The sequence below is a fragment of the Phodopus roborovskii genome, unplaced genomic scaffold (genome assembly GCF_943737965.1).
Source record: "Phodopus roborovskii unplaced genomic scaffold, PHOROB, whole genome shotgun sequence".
NCBI classification, from domain to species: domain Eukaryota; kingdom Metazoa; phylum Chordata; class Mammalia; order Rodentia; family Cricetidae; genus Phodopus; species Phodopus roborovskii.
Window position 1 is genome coordinate 253,878 of NW_026126442.1, and position 22,720 is coordinate 276,597.

The 22,720-nt window shown below is 40.1% G+C and overlaps 1 protein-coding gene across 7 annotated transcripts in view; it reads left to right on the forward strand.

Moving 5' to 3' along the window:
- Unc13b (unc-13 homolog B) overlaps positions 1–22,720 on the forward strand; it is a 207,763-nt gene that overhangs the window by 123,660 nt on the left and 61,383 nt on the right. For all 7 annotated transcript variants that reach the window (XM_051187633.1, XM_051187639.1, XM_051187635.1 and 4 more), the window contains one exon: positions 638–728. In XM_051187633.1, coding sequence (XP_051043590.1) covers positions 638–728 — 91 coding nt within the window. The remainder of the gene's footprint in view (positions 1–637; positions 729–22,720) is intronic.

Here is a 22,720-nt window from a genome sequence, read left to right on the forward strand (position 1 = left end):
TCCTTTTTTTTTTTTTTTTTTTTTTTAAGATATGGTCTTATGTTGTAGCGCAGGCTGGCTACAGACTGATAACTTAGCCTCCGGTCTCTGCCTCTTGATCACTGAAGATTATAGGCATATCCTACAATGCTCCATTCTTGTTTTTTAGTCATCTGTTTAGTAGTGAAGAGGCCCAGGAGACTAAGGTCTGAACCAGGTTGGTTCTTCATGGACCTTGAACCTGACATTAATTACTATTGTCAGGGCTGAGCTCTTGGTAGGGAGGTGAAGTACTTCACATGAATATCTGCTCATCTTTCTTACTGTCTCCTCTTAGGTCATAGCTGTCTGATTTCTACACTTGAAGTTGACTCAGGGCCCTTGCCATTGCTTCTTGTTTCATTGCCTCTCAGTGTCTATGAACTATTTCATATGAACAAAGGAGTGGAAGGGAGGATAAAAAGAATTGTCATTTTAGAGAGGAATTGTTTTCAAAATAAGTTTTCAGAACTATGTTGTCTTATGGCCTGAATCACTAGCCGAGTGTAGGCATGAGCACAAAAATATTTTATTTTAGATATTTGGCAGTCTTGCCTTGAATACTATCACCTTCTTTCCTCTGCTATTTACAAGAAACACTCTTTTTCTTTGTTACAAGCCTTCCTGAGGAGAATGCATCTTCACCATTTACCCAAGCCAAAGCACACTGGATCCGAGCAGTTACCAAGGTCCGACTCCAGCTGCAGGAGGTAGGAAATTTGTTGCAGTAATGGTTGGGACAGTTTTTTACTTAGAAAAATTTGGGAGACATATGGTGCTGGAGAAGTTGTCAGTGATTAGTCATCTTCTTACAGTGTGTTTCTGGGAATGCATGGTAATTAAGCTAGAGCCTTAAGAGATGGGAGGTGGCCTTGGCTTTTTCTAGGCTGCCTGATGAGAATCTAATAGGTCTAGGAGGTAGGAGCTTGAAGGTAGGGTTAAATACCTATTTTCTATACTATAATTTCTTTGGTTTGATGTCACAGTAAGGAACAAGGCCTCTTTGGTAATTTGTTGTATTTTTCATCAGTCAGTTCAAGTACCATTAGCTGATTTTACACAGGGTTGGAAATATAAGGCCCAAAGCGTGAACACATTCAGATCTGCTATGAGGGTCCTGGAGAGATAGCTCAGTGGTATAGGTTCTTTCTGTGCAAGCATAAAGATCTGGGTTTGCTTCTCAGCATCCATGCAAAAAGCTGGGCATGGCTGCATGCATCTGGAACCCTGACACTGTGAGGGGAGGTGGTACCAGGAGAATCATGGGGGCTTGCTGGTCCCCATCCTGTTTGCACGCAGATCCAATGAGAGACCCTGTCTTAGAATAAGGCAGTGATTGATAGAGCAGAACACCTGATTTCCTTTGGCCTCCATGCACCTGTGCACATTTGACCACACACAAAAGCACACATTGGAGTTAGGAGGGCACGAGGGAGCTGGAGAGGGGAGAAAAGGAGGTAGAGAGAAGAAAAAGGCAAGAATAGATGATCTAGTTAGGTTGCGTTCTGTGATAAATACCACAACCACAAGCAACTTGGGGAAAGAGTTTATTTTACCTTGCAGTTTACAGAGCTTCATGAAGTAAAGACAGAATAGGAACCTAAGTTAGGATTGAAGCAGAAGCCATGAAGAGAAAGGCTCCTTACTGCCTTGCTTCCCATGCCTTGCTCAGGTACCTTCCTTATATAGCCCAGGACCACTTGCCCAGGGGTGCCACCACTCCTGGTGACCTAGGTCGTCCCATGGTAATCATTAATTGAGAAAATTGATAGAGGCATTTTCTCAATTCAGATTCCTCCTCCCAGATAGCTTTATTTTTATAAAGTTGACATAAAATCCACCAGGACAAAATATAATTTTTTTTTCACTTTTAGCATTAAAAGTTTGCTCTTAGCAAAACATGTTCTTATCTGTGCATCAGACAACAGGCAGAAGAGTTGTTTTTAATTGGTGACAGTAGCAGTCACTAGTGTATATAAACTTGGCAGATACACACATACCCTTTAAAGACTACTGTGAAACCTAAGGAAAGTTGTGAGACAGCCATATATATCGCTTTGTAACCCTCCATCAAATGCTGCAACTGCCACCATTTCACATTTGCCTCATTGTTTCCCCTCTATTTTGACCAGCCTTTCTCTCAATCACTTGATTCAGAGATTCTTCTACTTCTAGATATTTGTATCCTCCCCCCCCAATAAGGCCACTCTCCTGAATAACCACAGTTGCACTATCCAAAGAAAACTTGCACTATCAAGAAAACAACAGTGCAAATTTACCAGCTACTCCAACAAGGTCTCTTTCCTTTCTGACCCAGAACCCAATGGCACTGCATTTAATTGGTGTCTCTTTTGTCTCCCAAAGCTTGAAATTGCTCCCAATCTCTGTTATCCTCCACAGTTTTGTAGCATGGGTCCACTCTGTGTTTCCTCCTGCTAGGCTTGGACATGCTTTCTTGATAGGAATTACAAAAGAAGTATCTATTGTGAACCTGACATTCGCCTTAATATTTCGTTAAGTTTTTATCAGTCATGTCCTCCACTGTCAGCTCTTTTCCCTTGTAGTTGGTGCTTTGTAGTGAGAGCCTCTGAGACTGTGTTGCTATCTTGTTCCTCATCAGAGCTGTAGCTGCTAGTGATGACACATGTCTAGAGCTACTACTAGTGATGACTGCAGGTGCTAACTTTGTTTCCACCATCCTTTCTTAAGCGAGGAGTATAAGAAAAATTTCTATTTCATCTATTAATTTAATTCAGTAAAATTTTATAGGTTCTTTTTTTCATTTTTTTTTTATTTTTTTCTTATGTTACATATCAATCCCAGTTCCCTCTCCCTCCTTCCCTCTCTCCCATGCCCCTGACCAACTTCCCATCCCACCCACCCCCACTCCATAGGGAGGGTGATGCCTTCCAGGAGGGATCAACAAAATCTGTCAAGTCATTTGGAGTAGGGTCTAGGCCTTCCCTCCTGCCTCTAGGTTAAGGGAGTATCCCTCCATGGGGAATGTGCTCTCAAGGTCCTTTTTTTGCACCAGGGATACATCCTGGTTCCACTGTCAGAGTCCCTTAGACTGCCCAGGCCTTTTAACTGAGACCCATGTTCAGGGGTTCTGAGTCGGTCCAATGCTGGTTTCCCAGCTATCAGTCTGGGGTCCATGAGCTCCCCCTTGTTCAGGTCAGCTGTCTCTGTGGGTTTCTGTAGCCTGGTCTTGTCCTTATTTTCTTATCACTCCCCTTCTCTGCATCTGGATTTGTTTGGCTCAGTGTTTAGCTGTGGGTATCTGCTTCTGTTTCCATTAGCTACTAGATGAGGGCTCTGTGATGGTAGATAAGTTAGTCAGACTTTATAGGTTCTTTATTGCATCAATTATAATATATTATCATTTACTTCAATAAATTATTCTAGTTGCCCTTTATACATCATTATGTACATATGTGCACATTCATATACATGGTTTTGTTCATTGTTTTTAAGGCAGTGTCTCAATATATAGCCTAGGGTAGCTTGAAGTTCCCAAAAGATAGCATTTCATGATTCAACATATAAATCTACAGAGATAGTAAATTCTGGCTAGTCTCAGCAGATAAAGTTTGATGAGCTGAGTTAGGACTCACACAGTAGAAGGAGAGAACCAACTTCTACAAGTTGTCCATAGCATGCGCACACACATGCCTGTCTTAAAATTTTTTATCATTAATAAATATTCTTGGATGTCAGCTGTTAATTAGTTATGATTTTCACATTTTAATTTACATGATGCAGTATGTTAATGTAATTGTATGTAAATTATTTTAAATGAATAATGTGTCTGGGTGATAACACATTGAGAGTCTGTCGATTTAGACTGACTGATGTGAGGAAAAGAGATATTTAAACTGACATTTGTAGAGTCAATGTCCCATGCTAAGTTTTTATTTTGAGTGTTTTAAAAGTGAAAGTCTTGAAATTCTTATTATGAAGTAAAATCATTTTCCCTATGTGAAAGGAAAACTTGGAATGAAAATAAGAATACATTGGTATGGGTTCAGTTGGTTATGACATTAAAGAGATATTGTTGAAAATAAAAAACAGAATCAAACAAATTAAAAACAATCCAAAAAGTGAAGCTTGAAGTTATCTGAAGGAAGGGCGTGATCTATCCTGAATTAAGGACAATGACTATTTAATTGAATGATGGTTCTTAACACAGAGACAGCTGGCCATTAATTTGTAGTGGCCAAAAGGGGAAAGATAAGCTGGAGCTTAAAATGTGTTCCACTTATGCTTAAGATGAGCTTTGTTGACAGAGTAGATGAGATTGTAAGACAGAACGAACACAGCACCAAGAATATTTTCTCCTAAATTATCAAAGTTCAACCTATGTCACCCCTTAACCCTCTGCTGAAGACACTAATTTTTGTTAGTTATTTATTATGATAGTCTCTTTATGTAAGCATAAAAATCAAATATGGATATACATTTTACTTTCCCTTTCATATAAGAGGTTATGGTATAGTGTTTACTGCTCTAAAAATCAGGTGTGAACCTGGGAGAGTGGGGGCCTAAAACTGAGGGGGACCAAAGTCTGATGCAAAAGCCAGCTTTATTCAGAGTGCCAGATAGTTTATACTCTGAAGGGTAAAGTTCTCTGGAGTTCAGGCTATTTACAGTCACAAGGACAAGCTGCATGTGACAAGATATGTGTTTCCATAGAGACATAAAACAACAATACCCAGTTGTAATAAATAATATAAAGTGAATTCACTTCTATCTGATACACCTGGGAGGAGCATGAAAGCATATTCCAAGAACAACTCCATGTTTTTTTGAAGAAACTGAGGTTACAAGACCTTTCTTTTCTTAGAGTTTTCTCAAAAGCACTCAGAATTCCCCTTGCATGACTTGTTCCATTCTTGGACTGTGTTCCAACAGTATATCTTGATGATGCTTCTATTTATCAACTCTAAGAGAACTTTTCTTTGTAACACATGCATAATATTTCACTGTGTGACTGGACTGCAATTATCAGTCCTCTGATGCTGATCCTTTTGAGTAACAAACGGCTAGAAATGAGAAATCTTTCATGTTGGTCATTTCACATGTATGTATGTGTGTGCATCTGTAATTTCCATATACATTACCACATTGATACTTGTTCTTCAATAACTTACTTGAATGATAAAGGTCTGCTTTAAGTTGTGTCCTGTAATCTGCACTGATGGAGCAGCCAGCATTGGGAATATTGCCAGCTACAATTGTAAAGGGAAAGTAAAGATGAGAATTAAATGAGAATGTAGCAAATGACTCTCCATACAGAGAGGTAACACATGACATTCTTGCTCACATTTGCCATGCCAGAATCACTTCACTATCATCCCTAACTCAGTGAGCAATCTGAGGACATTTGTTAAGGCTTTAATGACTACCCCAAAGAGCCTGTGCCTTCCATAGGACATGCTGGCAATTTAGACTCCTACCAGTAATGCCAGGATGTGTTTTTCTTTCCTAACCCACCAACAGGGTGATTTGTCAAAGTTATGGGGTTTTGGTATTCTTTTAGGTGGTGGTATTTTAGTAGTTTAAATTTACTTTTCCTGCCAGCAAAGTTGAGCATTTTTCTTATATAGAAAGGCTAATTAGAAATTATTTTCTGTGACTCTTATTTCCATTTTCCATGTTTTTATTGAGTATTATTTTCTTATTAATCCTCTGGGCTTTTTATATTTTAGGGAAATTAACTCTTTGTTACATGAGTTGCCAGTCTTTCTCAGTGTATCATTGTGAGGAAATGTAAAAAAAAAAAAAAAAAAAAAAAAAAAATTAAGGAACAGTAGTATTTTTCTCTTAGCATTGTAAATTACCCAGGAAAACCCTTATCAGGAAATAAAAATCTGTGCATACTTCGTTGCTTCACATTGTCTCCATGGCATAATAAATTCCTTCTGGTCTAGCTCTACACAGTTCAAAGTGTGAGTCATGGAACAACACAGCCCAGGATCTGCTTGTTTTTAGTCTTTGATGAAATAAGTACTAAAGTTGCAAATGTGCCTTCAGAGGCAATTTGAATTGTCATGACACCAGGCACATCAAGGCCCTGTCTCATTGAACAGGGTGTGAACCAAAAGTATCAGACCATGACACAGGGAATGAAAAACCAGGTCCTTGACTGAGATTAGTTTGGGAAGTATTAATTGATACTCACAAAACAGAATGATTTATTTTCCCCAAATCCTCAGAGACTTTGCACTTGCTGTTTCTTGTGCCTGGAATTTTTATTAATTCACTTAGTTAGCTTTTCATCCATGCCAGATGTGAAGTGTTTGGGGAAAGTCTCCAGACTATGAAAACCTATTTAGAATTTGCACTCCTCCTGAAATAATGGAGTTATTATTTGTTGATATGTCTTCCTTTTTTAAAAAACAAACTTGTGTAAGTTCTGGAATGTCAGGGATATACTTTTTTGTGTGATATTGCTTGATATAGAATAAGGCAAAGAATGTCTAGCAAATAATTTCCAGATATTTAACTAGCTAAACATGCCCATCATTTCTGCAAATGCCTCTTGTATAAATTACTTTTCTGTTGTGGTAAAATACTATATCCAAAGGCAATTTAAGGAATTGTTTATTTTGGCTATGATTTGGTTCCAAAGACCTAAATAGATGTCAAGGAAGGCATGGTGGCAGGAACAGGAAGCTAAAAGTCACATCACAACTACTCACAAGGAACAGTAGCAGGAGCAGGAAGCTAAACGTGACATCATGAATGCACACAGGGAACAGAGAGGACACTGAAGGTGGAGCAAGGCTGTAAACTCAGAAAGTGCAGCCTGGTGATGGTCTTCTTCCAGCAATGCCCTTTCTTAAAGTTCTATACCCTCACCAAACAGCGCCACCAACTGAGGATTTAGGGTTTAAGTGTGAGCCTATGGGGGACATATTTCATTCAAGCTACCACAGTGTACTTCCTTATCTTCTAATTCATCCTGTTTCCCAAGGTCCAGCCCCTAAAGTTAATAATGGCATAATATTAACCTCTTGTAGCAACTGTTCTTTCTTTTGTGATACATATTTAAATGCAAGTTTTCTGACTTGTTATAGTATTATATCATGTATAGGATTATAGTATGATAGTCTTTTGTTTTCTCAGTTCTTGTAAGGTTTATTCTGGGTTAGCAAATATTTTTGAAAACCTCAATTAGTAGATTAATAATACCCCATAATATGATTGTCCCTTAACAGTCCTTTCTACTTTGTCATGAGTAAGGTTTTAGTAAATGTTGTCATAGAAATCTATTTTCATTTATTTCTTTAACTTACCTTAAAATATTCAAGCAAGTGGCCACCTAAGGTCTGTTTTTTTTTTTTTGAGAGTTGATGAATTCCTAAATTTATTTTAGAAAATATTTTCCAGTTTGTCCTTTGAGTATCTGAATGTGCTGGACTGACTTTGAGTATTAACTTTTTTTGTCAGTTTGACCAAAGAATGGTAACTGATTTTTAAGATGTACATTTCTCTGTTGTTTGTGACTTGAGTATTCCCGCAAGTTTAAAATTATTTATACTAAGTTGTTATTTCATTAAAAGGTTCTGGGGCACTACCACAGAAATCCAGCTACACTTATGCCATTTCTGTAAATTAATGGATTCATTATTCAGAGCCATGCTTGTGTCCTCTGAGTACCTGCACATCTGAACTTAATAACTGTTTGATGACATTGCTGGTGCTGATGAGGCAGTAATGTTGGTAGTGTGGGTGGGGATGGGTATGAATCTGTACCTTATTTGGTTTAGTTGCAGAAGAATCTGAGGGAGGAGGTGAGACTTTTCCATCTAGAAACAGAGACTGCGGTGGCAGCAGGTGGGTGGGTGTTCCAGGTGCAAGGGACAGTAAAGGAGAAGGCATGGAGGCAGGCCATAAGGAAGGCTTGACAGGAGCTCTTAGGCTGTTGAAAGCTGAGAAAGGCAAACTTTGGTAATCAGGCACAGAAGTGAACAGATAGATCAGAAGACCCATATTTGAATGGTGCTGTCACAGGAGACACAAGATTGAGGCAAGTCGGCCTTAGAGATGGACCAATTTCTCAGGGCAAAAAACCAAACTGGTTTTCTACTGCAAAGTTCTTGTCCCACTTGTGACTTCCTCCAAGCAAAGAAGCTTCCTTCTTGCCTCACAATTGAAGCTCTAAGAAAAGGTGGTCCCTTGGGGAGACAATGATGAGCCTCAAAGAGAAGAAGGCCTTTGGGGACCCTTCCTCGTATATTTAGTAGCAATAGGGAAACACTTTTTGTAAGTCTGATACACCAGGGTTTTCCCTGATCATGGTTGCTCATCTTAACTTCCATTATTTCAATCTTTGCCCTTTGATGAAGATCACTAGTTTCTTTTCCATTTCAGATCACTGAAATATCATAATGGTAAGCCTTCTTCTGACCAGTAAATAATGTTATTGTTGAAAATTGGTAGCCAGGGGCTGGATAGAGATGGCTCAGTGGTTGAGAGCACTGACTGGTCTTTCAGAGGACCTGAACTGGTTTATTAGCACCCTTATGGCAGCTCTCAATTGTCTATAAGTCTAGTCCAAGGAGATCTGATGCCTTTTTGGCCTTCTGGGGCACTGCATTTACATAGTGATCATATATACACACAAGCAAAACACACATACACATAAAATAAAAATTGTTGATAATAGTTTTTAAATAACTAATAAATATGATGGGATGTGAGATCAAAGATCTGTCTTGGGGTTCAGAGCATTGACTGTTCTTCTAGAGGACCCAGGTTCAACTCCTAGCACCCACACTGCAACTCACATCTGCCTGTAACTCCAATTCCAGGAGAATGATGCCCTTTGTAGCCTCTTCAGGGCTCTAGGCACACACATGGTGTATATACATGCATTCAGACAAAACAAGCATACCCACAAAATAATAAACAAGTATTTAAAAACTTAAAAAATAAGGAGTAAAAGTAGTCAAAAGGATGTATACAACTTCCAACTCCCAGATCTCCCACTCCTTCCCCCTGTTTGTGAGTTTCCAGAGATGATATGAACCTTTACAGATGTGTGATTGTCTGTGTTCTGCATGTCCTCCTTAGCCTTGCTGTAGTTACTGCTGTATATTTATGCGTTTTCCTTACTGATATACATAAAGCTACTGCTCTACTAAGGCTGTTAAAAGTGATTTTTAAAATAGCTATGTGGATATTTCTTCCATAAATTTATTATACTTTACATTCTTTGTCTCCTATGGATTGATCTTTGAGTTGTTTCTAATACTGTAATGCAAGTTCTGCCAATGGGCCTAAATACTCGAAGACCTCTTAAAACTACAGGTTTCAACCTCTGTTTCTCATAAGCTCTTCTCCAGAACAGGCCGACTGCTACTTCATAAACCAGAGGAAATTCCCCTAGACAAGAGCTTTGCTGCTTCCCTGAATACTGTGAGACTGCCCTTGTTCCCAACAGCCCCCTCCTGCCCTTTGACAAACTGAGTTGTCCTTACTGGATATGAGATACTAAACCTAATCTTTTCTAGCTTGACTAGAACCTAGCTTTTCTCTCAAATACTCTTTAGTGAAGACCATGCCTTCTTGTTTGTTCCATGTTTCTAGACCATGTTTCTAAAGCTTGGGTTTCTTTGGCTTCTGCCACTTCCAAACCCTACTCTTACCTTTTTAATTGCAATGCAGCTGCTCTTTTCTCACAACTCTTTTGTCTGTTTATTAATACCTATATTATAGTTTGCATTTTACCCCCAATTACTGCCATAATAATTGCCAGAGTTACCCACATTGAATACTGTCTCAGGTATTGGTAGGTGTTTTTACATCTATTACTCAGAGATTGCCTCCAAAATTCTGTAATTTATTTAGGTTTATATTATTAGCACCATTGAATAGAATAAGTAACTGAATGCCTAATTGACTTTGTGTGTGGGTGTTTATGTGCATATGCATATGGGGTCCAAAGGTGGACATTGAATATCTTTATCTTTCTCTACCTTATATTTATTATTTATTTATTTTTGAGACAGGGTCTAGCTGGCCTAGAACTTGCTATGTAGACCAGGTTGGTCTTGAGCTCATATAGAGATCCACCTACTTCTGTCTGCCAAGTGCTGACATTAAGGACATGTATGTGCCACCATGCACTACTCCATTTTATTTTTAAAAATTGTAGAGTGTGTTTGCATGTGTGTACACATGCATGCATATATGTATGTGTGCATGGACAGTGTTTTGCGTACATGTAGAGATAAGAGAACATTGTGGGAGTCAATTCTTTCCCTCCATCATGTGTTTTTGAAGACTAACCTCAGGTAAGCACTTATACCAGCTGATCTGTCATACTGGCTCCTCGCTACCTTAGTTTTTGAGACATTGCTGCTCACTGAATCTAGAGTTCCATTGCTTTTGCTAGACTGGCTGTTCAGTGAAACCCAAAGATACAATTATCTCTGCCCCACAGCACTGAAGTTATAAGTGTACACACACTCTGCTTTTATGTGGGCATTGGGGATCCTAACTTTTGTGTTTATGCTTGTACTTTGTCTACTGAGCCATGTCTGAAGCCTGGGAACACAATGTTTTGTAAGGTAGCACCAGGGTCACTAAGCTAGTAAGCATAGACCTGAGATTTTAGTCCAGATCTGCTTTAACTTTTGAATCCTGCCTTTTAAACATAATTTTCCAAAGTGTGTTCCATATGATTGTAGTCTAGAATTGTTAATAGCTGTTGGATGAATACAGGTTCTGTGGTCAAAGAAATTTGAGGAACCCTGAGTTCATTAGAATATAACACCAGCAGATTGCTCTCAGGTCAGGAGGCAGTGTTGAACCCAGACTTTTCAGAATTTGGATACACTTAGTCCTATGACTTTAGATAGACGATCTCATAATGTCCAGCAGTTTTGCTCACAAACTTGTCGATGAAACCTTGTTTCATTCAGAAGCATTAAATTGGACTTATTTTTCAAGGTGAAATTCACCTGTCAAGATTTTCAGTGAGTTCCCAGCTACACACAATGGCAAATGCTTTCCTGTTTATCTTACTGGACCTGCCTGTTGTATTTGATATTCAGAGCAGAATTTCTCTCCTCTTTGACTTCTTAGAACCATCACCAGCTTTTTTCTCTGACCTCACTGCAGTCTACCTTGTCTGGTTTCTCTTTTCACACCTTTTTTCCCCCCATGTAACAGTACACATTCTTCCTATGAAACCCCATTCATTATGCCAGCAACCACATACATGTTCTTCCTTTCATGTATCTGTAGCCCATATTGCTCTCCTGAACTTCAGTTCATATTTCCAGCTACTTCTTAGACAGTCACTTGTCATATGATTCAGCATCTCATAAAGGAAGATGCCACTTCTTACCCAACAACCTAGTTCACATGTTACTTTTGATTTCCATGCTTCTCAAATCAATTCTGAACCCATAAGATGAGACTGTGTTCTTGATAAGAGAAATCAAAGCTATTCTTCCTATGACTAGAAGAATTAGAACAAGAGCTACACTTCCAAAACAAGAGAAGGACACAGCAGCCTTGTACAATCAGAGAGGGACTGGATAAGCTTTATGCAGCATAGCCAGTGATTTTCATCTCTGGCATGATTATTGCAAGATGAAATTTTTTCCCATTAGGGACTGTATAAATGCCTTTGATTCAGTTAATGAAAAAGTATGGAGAAGGAAGAATTGTTTTCCTAAATTCTGGGCAGTTGAATTATGAAAATTAAAGTTTTTCCTAACTAGAGAGTCACTAAAAAGAGATCTTAATCATATTTTTTGTAGTCACTTTGGCCAAACAATTTAAAGACACACACATACACGCGCGCGCACACACACACACACACACACACACGATCTTCATTCGAGCAAAGAGTTGAGATAATGGAAGTTAAGATGGGCAGCCATGATCAGAGAAAATCCTGGAGTATCAGATTATAAAAAGTGTTTTCCCAGCCAGACATTGATGGCATACACCTTCAGTCCTAGCTCTGGGGAGGCAAAAAAGGTGGATCTCTGAGTTCGAGTCAGCCTGATATACAAAGGGAGTTCCAGGACATCCAGGGCTGTAACATAGAGAAACCCTGTCTTGAAAAACACAAAGTGTTTTCCCTAGTGCTACTACCTGCAAGAGGTAGGGTTCCCCCAGTTCCAGAAGATCTGATGCCTTCTTCTGGCCTTTGTGGGCATTGCATGCATGTGGTGCACACACATACATTTATGAAAACCACCCATATAAGTAAAATAAAATAAAAATGTTTTAAAGAACAGAAGTGGTAGTGTAAACCTTTAACCCCAGCACTCAGATCTCTGAGTTTGAAGCCAGCCTAGTCCTCAGAGTGAGTTTCAGGACAGTCAGGGCTGTTACACAGAGAAATTTGCTTTGGGGGGGGGGACACCAAAAAAAGCTAAGTGAAAACTAGCATAGAGATACAAAATAGACTGTCTATCTTTATATTCTGGTGCAGACATAAAACTTACAGATATCAATAGATGGGCTAGTAAAATTTTTCCTTAAAATCTTTTTTTGTTACATTTTGGTCTCAACTTTATAGCCTGGCATCCATGACCACCATGACTTGATTCAGCATCCTTTTCTAGCTATATGGATAGAATAGCTTACACCTTCGAATCCCCCCAGACCTATAGTTTAAAATACAGCTTTATCACATTCTGCTTATATAACTTTTGACTTAGGCAAGTCACTCAGCCTTTTAGAAACTTAGTTTTCTTCACCTATGAAAGAGTACCATTCCTGCTGACTAAATGAATATGGAATAAAACCTAGCATATTATTAACACCAAATAAATGTTAGTTTGATTTTCTTTTTAGTGACATAACCTTTTTCTTTTATTAATCCCATTTTTTTCTGCCTTGAATGCTCATTCTTTCAAATTTCCATAATCAAATAATGCCCACATTTAAAAATTACTCTCACATAGCACCTCCTTCATGAAGCCTTCCCTGATATCCATTTCACCTAGCAATTCTTTTATTTAAATTAGAAACAATCACATTTTATATATCAATCCCAGTTCCCTCTCCCTCCCATTCTCCCATGCCCTCTACCTACCTCCATCCCATCCCTCTTCTGCTCCATAGAAAGGGTGAGTCCTTCTATGGGGGAATCATCAAAGTCTGTCACATCATTTGGAGCAGGGCCTGGGTTCTCCCCCATTTGTCCAGGCTGAGAGATTATCCCTCTACGGAAATGGGCTCCTAATGTCCATTAGTACCCTAGATACTAATGCTGTTCAGTTGCCAGGAGCCCCATAGATTGTCCAGGCCTCCTAATTGTCACCCACATGTAGGGGGTCTGGGTTGGTTCTATGCTGGTTTATAGGCTGTCAGTCTGGGGTCCATGAGCTCCCTCATGTTCAGGTCAGCTGTTTCTGTGGGTTTCCCCAGCATGGTCTTGATCCCTTTGCTCATTACTCCTCCCTCTCTACAACTGGATTCCAGGATTTCACCTCAGTGCTGAGCTGTGGGTGTCTGCTTCTGTTTCCATCAGTTACTGGATGAAGGCTCTATGATGGCATATAAGGTAGTCATCAATCTTCATTATAGGGGAAGGGCATTTTCAACTGGCAATTCTAAGAAATATTTTCCCCTTAAATTCTTTTTCTTTTTCCTTTTCTTTCTTCCCCCTTTCTCTCACCTTCCTCCCTCCCGTCTCCCTCCCTACCTCCCTGTGTCCCTCCCTCCCTCCCTCCCTCCCTCCCTCACTCCCTCATTCTATTTCTGAGACAGGGTTTCTCTGGGTAGCCTTTGCTATATATCCTTGGCCTTTCTCTGTAGACCAAGTTGGCCTAAAACTCACAGGGATCTGCCTGCCTCTGCCTCCAAGCCCTGGGATTAAAGGCATGCATCACTACCACTTGGCTAAATTCATGTACATTTTAACTACCTCTTATGATACATTTTAGTCTCTCACTATAGTGTTTAGGAGTTGCTGATGGCTGCCATCTCATTGGAGACCCAAAGAACATTGACATTCTTTCTAAGCAATCTGTTGTGAGAGGCAGAACCCACTCAGTTCAGTAAAGTGATACATGAAAAGGCAGGCTGAAAAAACTGCTTTGGGCCTTTGACATTCATTTTTGTACTAAGAAAAGTTCAGATGTCTAGTCAAGCATGTGGACTGAGTGTGTCAAGTTGTAGACTGTTTGACATCTTTTGAGTTGGTCTTCTATTAAAAAGGCTTGTTTCAAAAGTAACTATTTTATGTACTTGGGTTTTACAAAGTAATGCTCTATGGCATACATACAGTGAGTGTGATAACTAGTATAATATAGAAACAGATTCACACATAGGGCATAACCTCACATACTATAAGCATTCAATAAACATATCTCTATCGACACGGTCCTTTTTGTAACAAGAGAAGCTAAAATGTACGTATTCAATAAAAAATCTGTACTAACATACAATTTTATTTACTGTATTACTCATTTTATACATTATATCTGTAGACCTCTTAATTATTTAATTGTATATAAGTACAATATGTGCTATTATATCTTATTTTTGTAACTTTTTATTACATTTTAAAAGTTTATTTAGTATTTGTGGGTACTCATGTGTCTGTATGTATTCATCCAGGTCAGAGAACAACTTGCATAGATTCTGTCTTGTCATGTAGATCTTGAAGATCAAATTCAGGTCAGTTGTCTTGGCACCAAGTGTCCTCACCCACTGAGTAGTTTCATCAGCCATATCTGTTATTTTATACGCTTTGGCCTACTTTTCTTCATTTTCTCTACCCCACCACTATTTTCCCCCATCTCTATTTTTGTATGTTGCTGTATATTTCTTTTAGCTATCTCTTCTATTTGCCTTTGTGTTCAAGTATATTTTAAATATTTTGAGATTTAATATAATTGTATCATTTCCACTTCCCTTCCTCCCTCTAGACCTTCCTGTATTCCCACCTTGCTCTCTTTCAAATTTATGGTCTCTTTTTCATTAATTATTGTACATGTCTGTGAATATGTGTGTGTGTGTGTTCCTAAATACTTAAATGCTCACTCTATATACTGTTACTTGTATGCATGTGTTTTCAGGATTGACCATTTGGTGTTGGATAACCAATTGATGTGCCTGTCCCTGGGAAAAACTGTTCCTCCTGCTCTCAGCACTCCTTAGTGCCCTGTATGTAGTTCTTGGGTAGGATTGAAGCTTCCTGGGCTTTCCCCCATGCTCCTTAAAGGTAGCATGTTTATTGTTGTTGTCCTTGTTCAGCTCCTGTTTAGGCAGTCATGTTGGTGAGAGTTTATGGGTATAGCTTCTGACATTCTTGTAGACACAATCTCACAGCAAACATCCTTTCCTCTGTCTTTTACAATCTTTCTGCCCTCTCTGCTACGATTCCCTAATCTTTGGGTGTGTGAGTTATACTCTAGCTGTATTTGTTGGGACTGTGCTCTACAGTTCTGTTTTGTTTTTTGTTTGTTTGTATGTATGTATGTATGTATGTATTTATTTTTTTAATATAACCAAGGCCATTTAAATGAAAACAAACATTTATAGACAATATTTGGGAATTTGGGTGTCGTTCTTTCCAAACTACTTCCTGCTGGTAAGGGGCGCTGTCATGGGGGGATTCTAAGAAGATGCAGAAATCCTGGCTGTAGTCTGTAAGGCTGCTTTGTCCAGCTGTTTTGAATGTAGGATCACCTGGTACTCTGTTTCAGGTGGTCTGGCTTGATCAAACACATTAGTCTGGAAGGAATCCACAGCTTTTCATTTTCTGTGGAAACAAAAATAGAAATCCTTTTCCCCAGTAACTTGTCTTTGAACTTAAATTTTGAAGTCAAAGCATTTTTTTATTTAATTTATTATTTTACATTTGTTTTGTTTTTTGAGGCATGGTTTCTCTATAGTTTTGGAGCCTGTCCTGGAACTAGCTCTTGTAGACCAGGCTAGCCTCGAACTCACAGAGATTTGCTGCCTCTGCCTCCCGGGTGCTGGGATTAAAGGTGTGCGCCACCACTGCCTGGCCAACTCTGTATTTTTATTTCTTGTGGTTTTCTTTAATGGTCTCTGGTCCCAAAGAAAAGTATGTTCAAGTCTTAAATTTTGTTTATCCCATCATGTGTGTTTGTGTGTGTGCTTATACATGTACATGCACACAGTACATTTTCTTCATCTATTAATAGATACAAGTTTCTTGGCTTATCAAGGTAAAAAGTCAGTCAGGACCTTAAGTAATGTATTTCAAAAGTAATGCTTGTAGTGAAAATAGTTGGTCTAGGGATACAAAGTAGAAAATAAGCCTGTTAGTTAGGCAGTTAGAAAAGTCTTAAAGAGGAATGCCTAGAGAATACTGTAAATTAGCAGTTATTTCTTAAATATCAGAAAATTTAAAAAAATAGACTTGGATAGTCCTATTACTTTGGGGTTATAGGGGAGGATGGGAGGGTGAGGGAACTGGGATTGACATCTAAAACAACCTTGTTTCAAATTTAAATAAAAAAGAAAAAAAAAAGAGCTTAGAAAGATGAAATCAAGGGTTAACCTGCATCCTATTTGTACATTTGTCATAAAGCAGGTCCATAAATAGTGTGGCACTAATTACCAGTTTTTAAAAAATGGATACATCTTCTGGGGCAGTGGTGACACGCGTCTTTAACCCCAGCATTGGGATGCGGGGTCGAGGCCAGTGTGGCCTGCAGAGAAAATTCCAGGACAGCCAGGGCTACACTGAGAAACCCTGTCTCAGAAAAACCAAAACCAAACAAACAAAAAGGATACATCCTAAAGTCCAGCTACAGTATATACAGTAAGATAACTGTTACTACTACTATTAGTGCTGCTGCTGCTGCTGCTGCTGCTACTACTACTTTTTGCAATGCTGGGGATTAAACCTGGGAACTCTTGTATGCTTAGTAAATGCTTTGCCATTGAACTATATCCCCAGCCTTTTTTGTCTCTCTTTCCCTTCTCTCTTCCCCCTTATCATCATTCCCTCTATTCCCTTCTCTTTCTGCTTCTCATTTCTTTCTTATTTTTCTGTAGCCCAAGCTGTCTGGGAACTCGCCTAATTGCCTGGGCCAGCCTCAGTCTTGCAACAACCCTGCTGCCCAGCCTCCCAAGTGTTGGGATCATAGCTGTGAGCCTACATGGTTAAGAGCACATGTTGTTCTTACGTAGGACCCAGGTTTGGTTTCCAGTACCCACATAGTGACATGGAACCTTACATAACTCCAGTCCCAGGGGATCAAACACCCTCTTCTGGGCTCCAGGCAAGCATGTGGCACATGTATCTACATGCAGGCAAAACACTCATACATTATAAAAAAAAAAAAAAGGAAAAAAAAAAAAGCTCACTTTTTGAAATCAAAGGAAAAAGTCATGTGCCTAGTTTCTTCAACTTCCACATCCTGTGGTTGGATGTCATCTTCAAGTATGATAAGGAAATATATTTATTCAGTATACACCTAAGGACACTCAGACATAAATAGGTAAAGATGACAAGCTGGGAAGGGTGTTCCAGATGAGAACAACATCCTGAAGCAGTTCTTGACAGGAGGAATAAAAACTCTGCATTGATTTCCCCCAAAGGCACTCTTCCTTCTTGGCGTCTGTGCTGTTTTCCTTCAAGTTTCTTGTTTTTGACAGTTCCATCCTTGTTTCCCTCACACTGTTTGCTGTCTTGTGCTCATCTCTGGAAACTCCACAATTCCCAGACTCTGTTTCTCTGCCTTTCTCTTCTCTGGATAATCTAATTGACATGCTTACCGTTGGTAATGAATCCCAGCTGCAGTCTCACTTGGTGGGATCCAGACTTCATCTCCATTGCCTGTGGCTGTCTTTCACCTGTATGTTCAGAGGCACCTAACTTATATTCAGTCTGTACTCTTCTTTCTCCACCAACTCTTAGCATTGTTTTCTCAGGAAATGACACTATCGGTCCCCTAAGCACAGCCTCTCCCTTCTCCCTCACAATAAGATATGTACATAACAATTGCCCTGTTAGAAGATTTCATTCAGTGAACTGCCTTAGACCACAGGTCCTGACACCTTTTCACCATGCCTTGTTTAATACCTAGGTTTTGATTGGTTCCACCTATTATTATATTTTGTTCTCATTTCTGTTACTGTGATTAAAAAAAAAAAAAAAAAAGAATCCCAGTGAAAGCAACTTAGGGGAGAAAAGGTTTATTTTACCTTGTAGTTCCAGTTTACAGCCCATTATTATTGAAGGGAAATTACATTTGCAGCAGCTTGAGACAGGTGGTATCCACTGTCAAGAGCAGAGAGAAATGACTACAGCCACGCTCACTTGCTTGTTCTCAGGTGGATTGCTCCACTCTTCACAGGTCTGTACGTCCTGCATTGGTGATGGTGCTGCCAAAGTGGGCAGGGTCTTCCCACATCAGTTAACTTAATTAAACACTATCCAACAGCCATATTCACAGGTCACCCCAATGTCATCAATTTCTTACTGAGACTCTCTTCCCATGTGACTCTAGGTTGTGTCACAGTAACAAAGCTCTCTCTCTCTCTCTCTCTGTGTGTGTGTGTGTGTGTGTGTGTGTACGCTTGTGTGTGTGTGCTTGTGTGTGTATGTGTGTATGTTTATGTGTTATCAATAGTTCTGAGAGATTCTGTTTAGTTTACTAAGTCTGCCATATGGGCAAGCCCTTTACCACCTGAGCCTATATTTCCCATTTTTATAAGAATACTTTCAGATTACACCCTACCTTGATGACCTCATTGATGACCTTTTTAAAGACCATGTCTCCAAATAAGATCACACTATGAGGTAGTAGGAGTTAGGATTTCAAAGTATAAATTGGGAGGAGGGGTTACAATTTGTTGTAGCGCAGTCTTTTGGAACCAATTACCATGAACTATGTAAATACACAACAAAAGTATCTTTCAGTTCTGACAGGTGAGAAGTTCAAGATCAAAGCACTGGAAGGTTCAGTGTATACACACACACACACACACACACACACACACACACACACAAGCACAGAGTGAGACAGACAGACAGAGACACAAAGACTATAGTTCAGGAACTCTCTCTCTCTCTATATATATATATATATATGTATGTATGTATGTATGTATGTATGTATGTATGTCTATTGGTTTGAATGAAAATGGCCCCCATAGGCTCATAGGTAGTGTCACTATTATGAGGTATGGCCTGGTTAGAGGAAGTATGTCACTGAGGATGGGCTTTGGACTTTTGGAAACCCATGTCAGGCTGTGTGATCCTTCCTCTCCAGTACCATGTCTGCCTGTGTGCCTCCATACTTTCCACCATAACAGTAATGAACTAAGCCGGGCTATTGGTGGTGCACGCCTTTAATCCCACTCTGGAGGCAGAGGCAGAGGCAGGCAGATCTCTGTGAGCTCAAGGCCAGCCTGGTCTACAGGACAGGCCCCAAAGCAAAACAGAGAAAATCTGCCTCAAATACCCAAAAAACCAACCCCCCCAAAAAAAAAACCAACCCAAAACAATAAGGAACGAAACCTCTGAACTGTATGCCAACCCAAATAAATGTTTTCTGTGGGAGAATTCCTGCTGCCTACACCTTGTCTGGCTAGCACCTAGCCTTAATCCATCTTTTGTTTAACAGTTACCTTCTGTTTCTCTTGTTGTTCTTTATGTGAATCTTGCCTGAGAGTTTCCCAAGGGTACAAAGTAGCCAAGGCAAAACTTGGTTTGGGGGCAACCTGGAAAACTGAGGTACCTCCTTAATGGGGAATTTGGCATTGTCCCTTTGGAACTTTTGTCAGGATGTTTTGAGGATATGGTAATCAACTTGCCAAGGTATAAATTGGAGAGCAATAGAAGAAGCCCTGGGTGAAGGGAAAGGGTTGAGTCCTGAGAGATGAATCCATCCCGCAGCTGGAATATGCTAAATTCATTCTTAAGGTGCCTGGATCTTTTTTCCTTGGACCCTGTGAACCTTCGTCCAAGCTGCAACAGTTTTTCTTTATAAGAGTTGCTGTGGCCATGGTGGCTCTTCACAGCAACAAAAAACCCCTACCAAGACAAGTCTGGATGCTCTGACTTTTGATTAGAGTTGTATGAGATCATAAGCATGTTTAAGTGTTTTTAAGCAAAGATAAAGGACTCTTCAAAACCCTTTTAATCATTTGGTTCTGGAATGGATATAGCCCACTGCCTTTGACAGTACAGGCAGAAAACCTAACTGTTTAGGTGGGCAGTCCTGAGCATTTTGTTTATTGTCTCTTTATGCTCAAGGTTCTAATCAGGCATGGTACTTGACCTGGTTGTAGAACCGAAGCTTGTCAGCAGTTTGCAACTCCCAAGGCCTCCCTTGCAGGTTGTCAGGTCGCATTTGGGCTGTGTGGCAGCTCTGTCATAGCACAGCAGTAAACTCAGCACATCTCCACCAGGTTCATCATTCCCTTAGGGTAACATGTTTCTGGGGGAAGAAAGAGGAACACCTCCCATTGCCCATCATTCTCTGCATAATTGTATAAGGAGGAAAAAAAAAAAAAAGACCTTTCTCAGCCACCAGAACAAACCATTTTCCCCACGCATAAAAGAAATCCCAGCTGTGTGGCCACATGTCAGCCTCTTCATGATGCTTCTGGGTTTTCTTAGTGGTAGAGAAGGAAAACAGTCACAAGCTGACTCCTGCGTAAAATTGAACTGAGTTTCCCCATCCTTTGTATCTATATTTATGACTGCCGTCATGGAAGACAAGATCGGCGCCTACTGGTCCTGATCCAGCCAGTCTGGCAGTGACACCTGAAAAAGGAGGCCAGGTCTGGAGTGGGCATGTTCTTTGCTTCCAAACTAATTATATCTGATCTTAGGGAAATTTAGAGTGCTTATTTGAGGGAAAGAATCGTGACTGTTGAGGCCCTCTTCAGTACTACCCTGTGGTAGTACATAACTGCTTTAGTTGAAGAGGATTTTTTGCACCCAGGTGGTCTCCTGACTAACCCATCCATTGAGCTCCCCATTAGAGCTCCTGCCACTCTGAACCTTTCTACAACTCTGTGAGTGTCAGTGTCTCATTTTGAATTTCTATCTTGACTCATCTGTCTCTAGGCGAAAATTCCTGCAAAGATTTAAATTGGGAACCAGACCTTGAGAATGTCTGTTGAAAGCATTTCACAGTTTCTGGATAAATGTCTTTCCCTTCTTAACCCAATCTGTTTTCCCAGCTCTGCCCAGCAAACTCTGGAGCAAGCTAGCTTTGAGGACATTTCTCAGCTGAGGTGGTCACTGTGCTATTTCTTATCCCCCCAAAAGGACCTCATCTTCTTAGCCTGCCTAAGATTATCAAGGGCCAGATCCACTGTGACAAAGCGCTCTGTTGTTGCTTGTGCAGCCAAGGAAACAAAAATGGCCTACCACCCATCCTAGGGGAGAGCTAATTATTTTGTGGTCATGTGATTTCATGTGAAGCTGAGCCCTGTAGGATTGTGGCTGAAGGAACTCACCCTTTATTACCAGAGCTTATGATGACTGCTCTTTACCATATGTTATCCTCTGTATTAGTTACTTCATTTCTGTGACAAAATACTTGACCAAAAAATCAGCTTCATAAAGGATTGATTTATTGTGGCTCATAGTTTGAGGTTGCAGTCCATCATAATGCGAAAGGCATGGTGGCAAGAGCGTAAGACAGCTGCTCACACTGAGTGTACAGCTAGTAGGTAGAGAGAGATGAGCACTGGCTGTTTACTTTTCCCTTTTCATTCAGTCTGGGACCCCAGTCCAGGAATGATGCCACTTGGATTTAGGGCAAGTCTTTCCACCTAAAATGCCCTTCCAGACATCCCAGGCATAATGTCATGCAGATGATTCTATGTCCTGTCAAGGTGACAGGATTAACCATCACATCCTCTTTGCTCTTGCTTAAGCATGGGGCAGTGGTACGCACAAGAATAATTTGTGGTCAAAGATATGAGCACTCGTGAAATTTGAAGGCTCTAATGGAAGACAGCTAATTCTGTTGTGCTTCCGGATGTCTTGAACATATCTTCCATTCTCTGAGCCGTTGTTTTTCTAGAAAACCAAAGCTGCTTAGGAGATGTGTTGTGCACATTTGGACAGATGGACAAGACAGGGTCCATTAGCCATGGTAATACTACTTGAGGCCTGACCAAGTCCTAGAACCCCAGTGGTGGATAGGGCATGAAGGAATAGGTTACTTAGGCAATGCCCTGGCTCTGGGGATCTTCCCAGACCCAGACTTCATAAAGGATAGTTACTGCTCTTGGCTCTTCATACTTGGCTGCAGAGCTGGGGAAGGAATTCTGATTTCATCAGTCTCTGCCCTATTTGTGTTAAACCTTGTACCTCTCCTGGCTCAAGCCTGGGAAACTCCACAGTAAATTGGCTGTGACTTCCACTGAAATTTGACAGTTTTCAAGTTATTTTCTTCCTCTGTATTTAGATGTGGTTATAGTTGTGCTGTCAGCCCTTATCTCTTCTGTCATCTAGCCAGCTCCCAACTGGGTTAGGAGGTATTTGTTCTGCTGTCAGTGTTGGCTGCATAATGAGGTGGATGGTTAAGAAATGGGTTATTTAGCATCTTTTAGAATCTAATTTTTCTGCCTTGGCTGAGGGGGAATCAATGTTATTGGAAGAAGGCAGTAAGGAGGCAAATGTTGGCTCTGAAACCAACCCCTTTCTTCTTGGGATCTTGGGTAAGATAGGGAGACTATGGTTGATTTAAAATGTGGTTTTGAGCCAGGCACGGTGGCT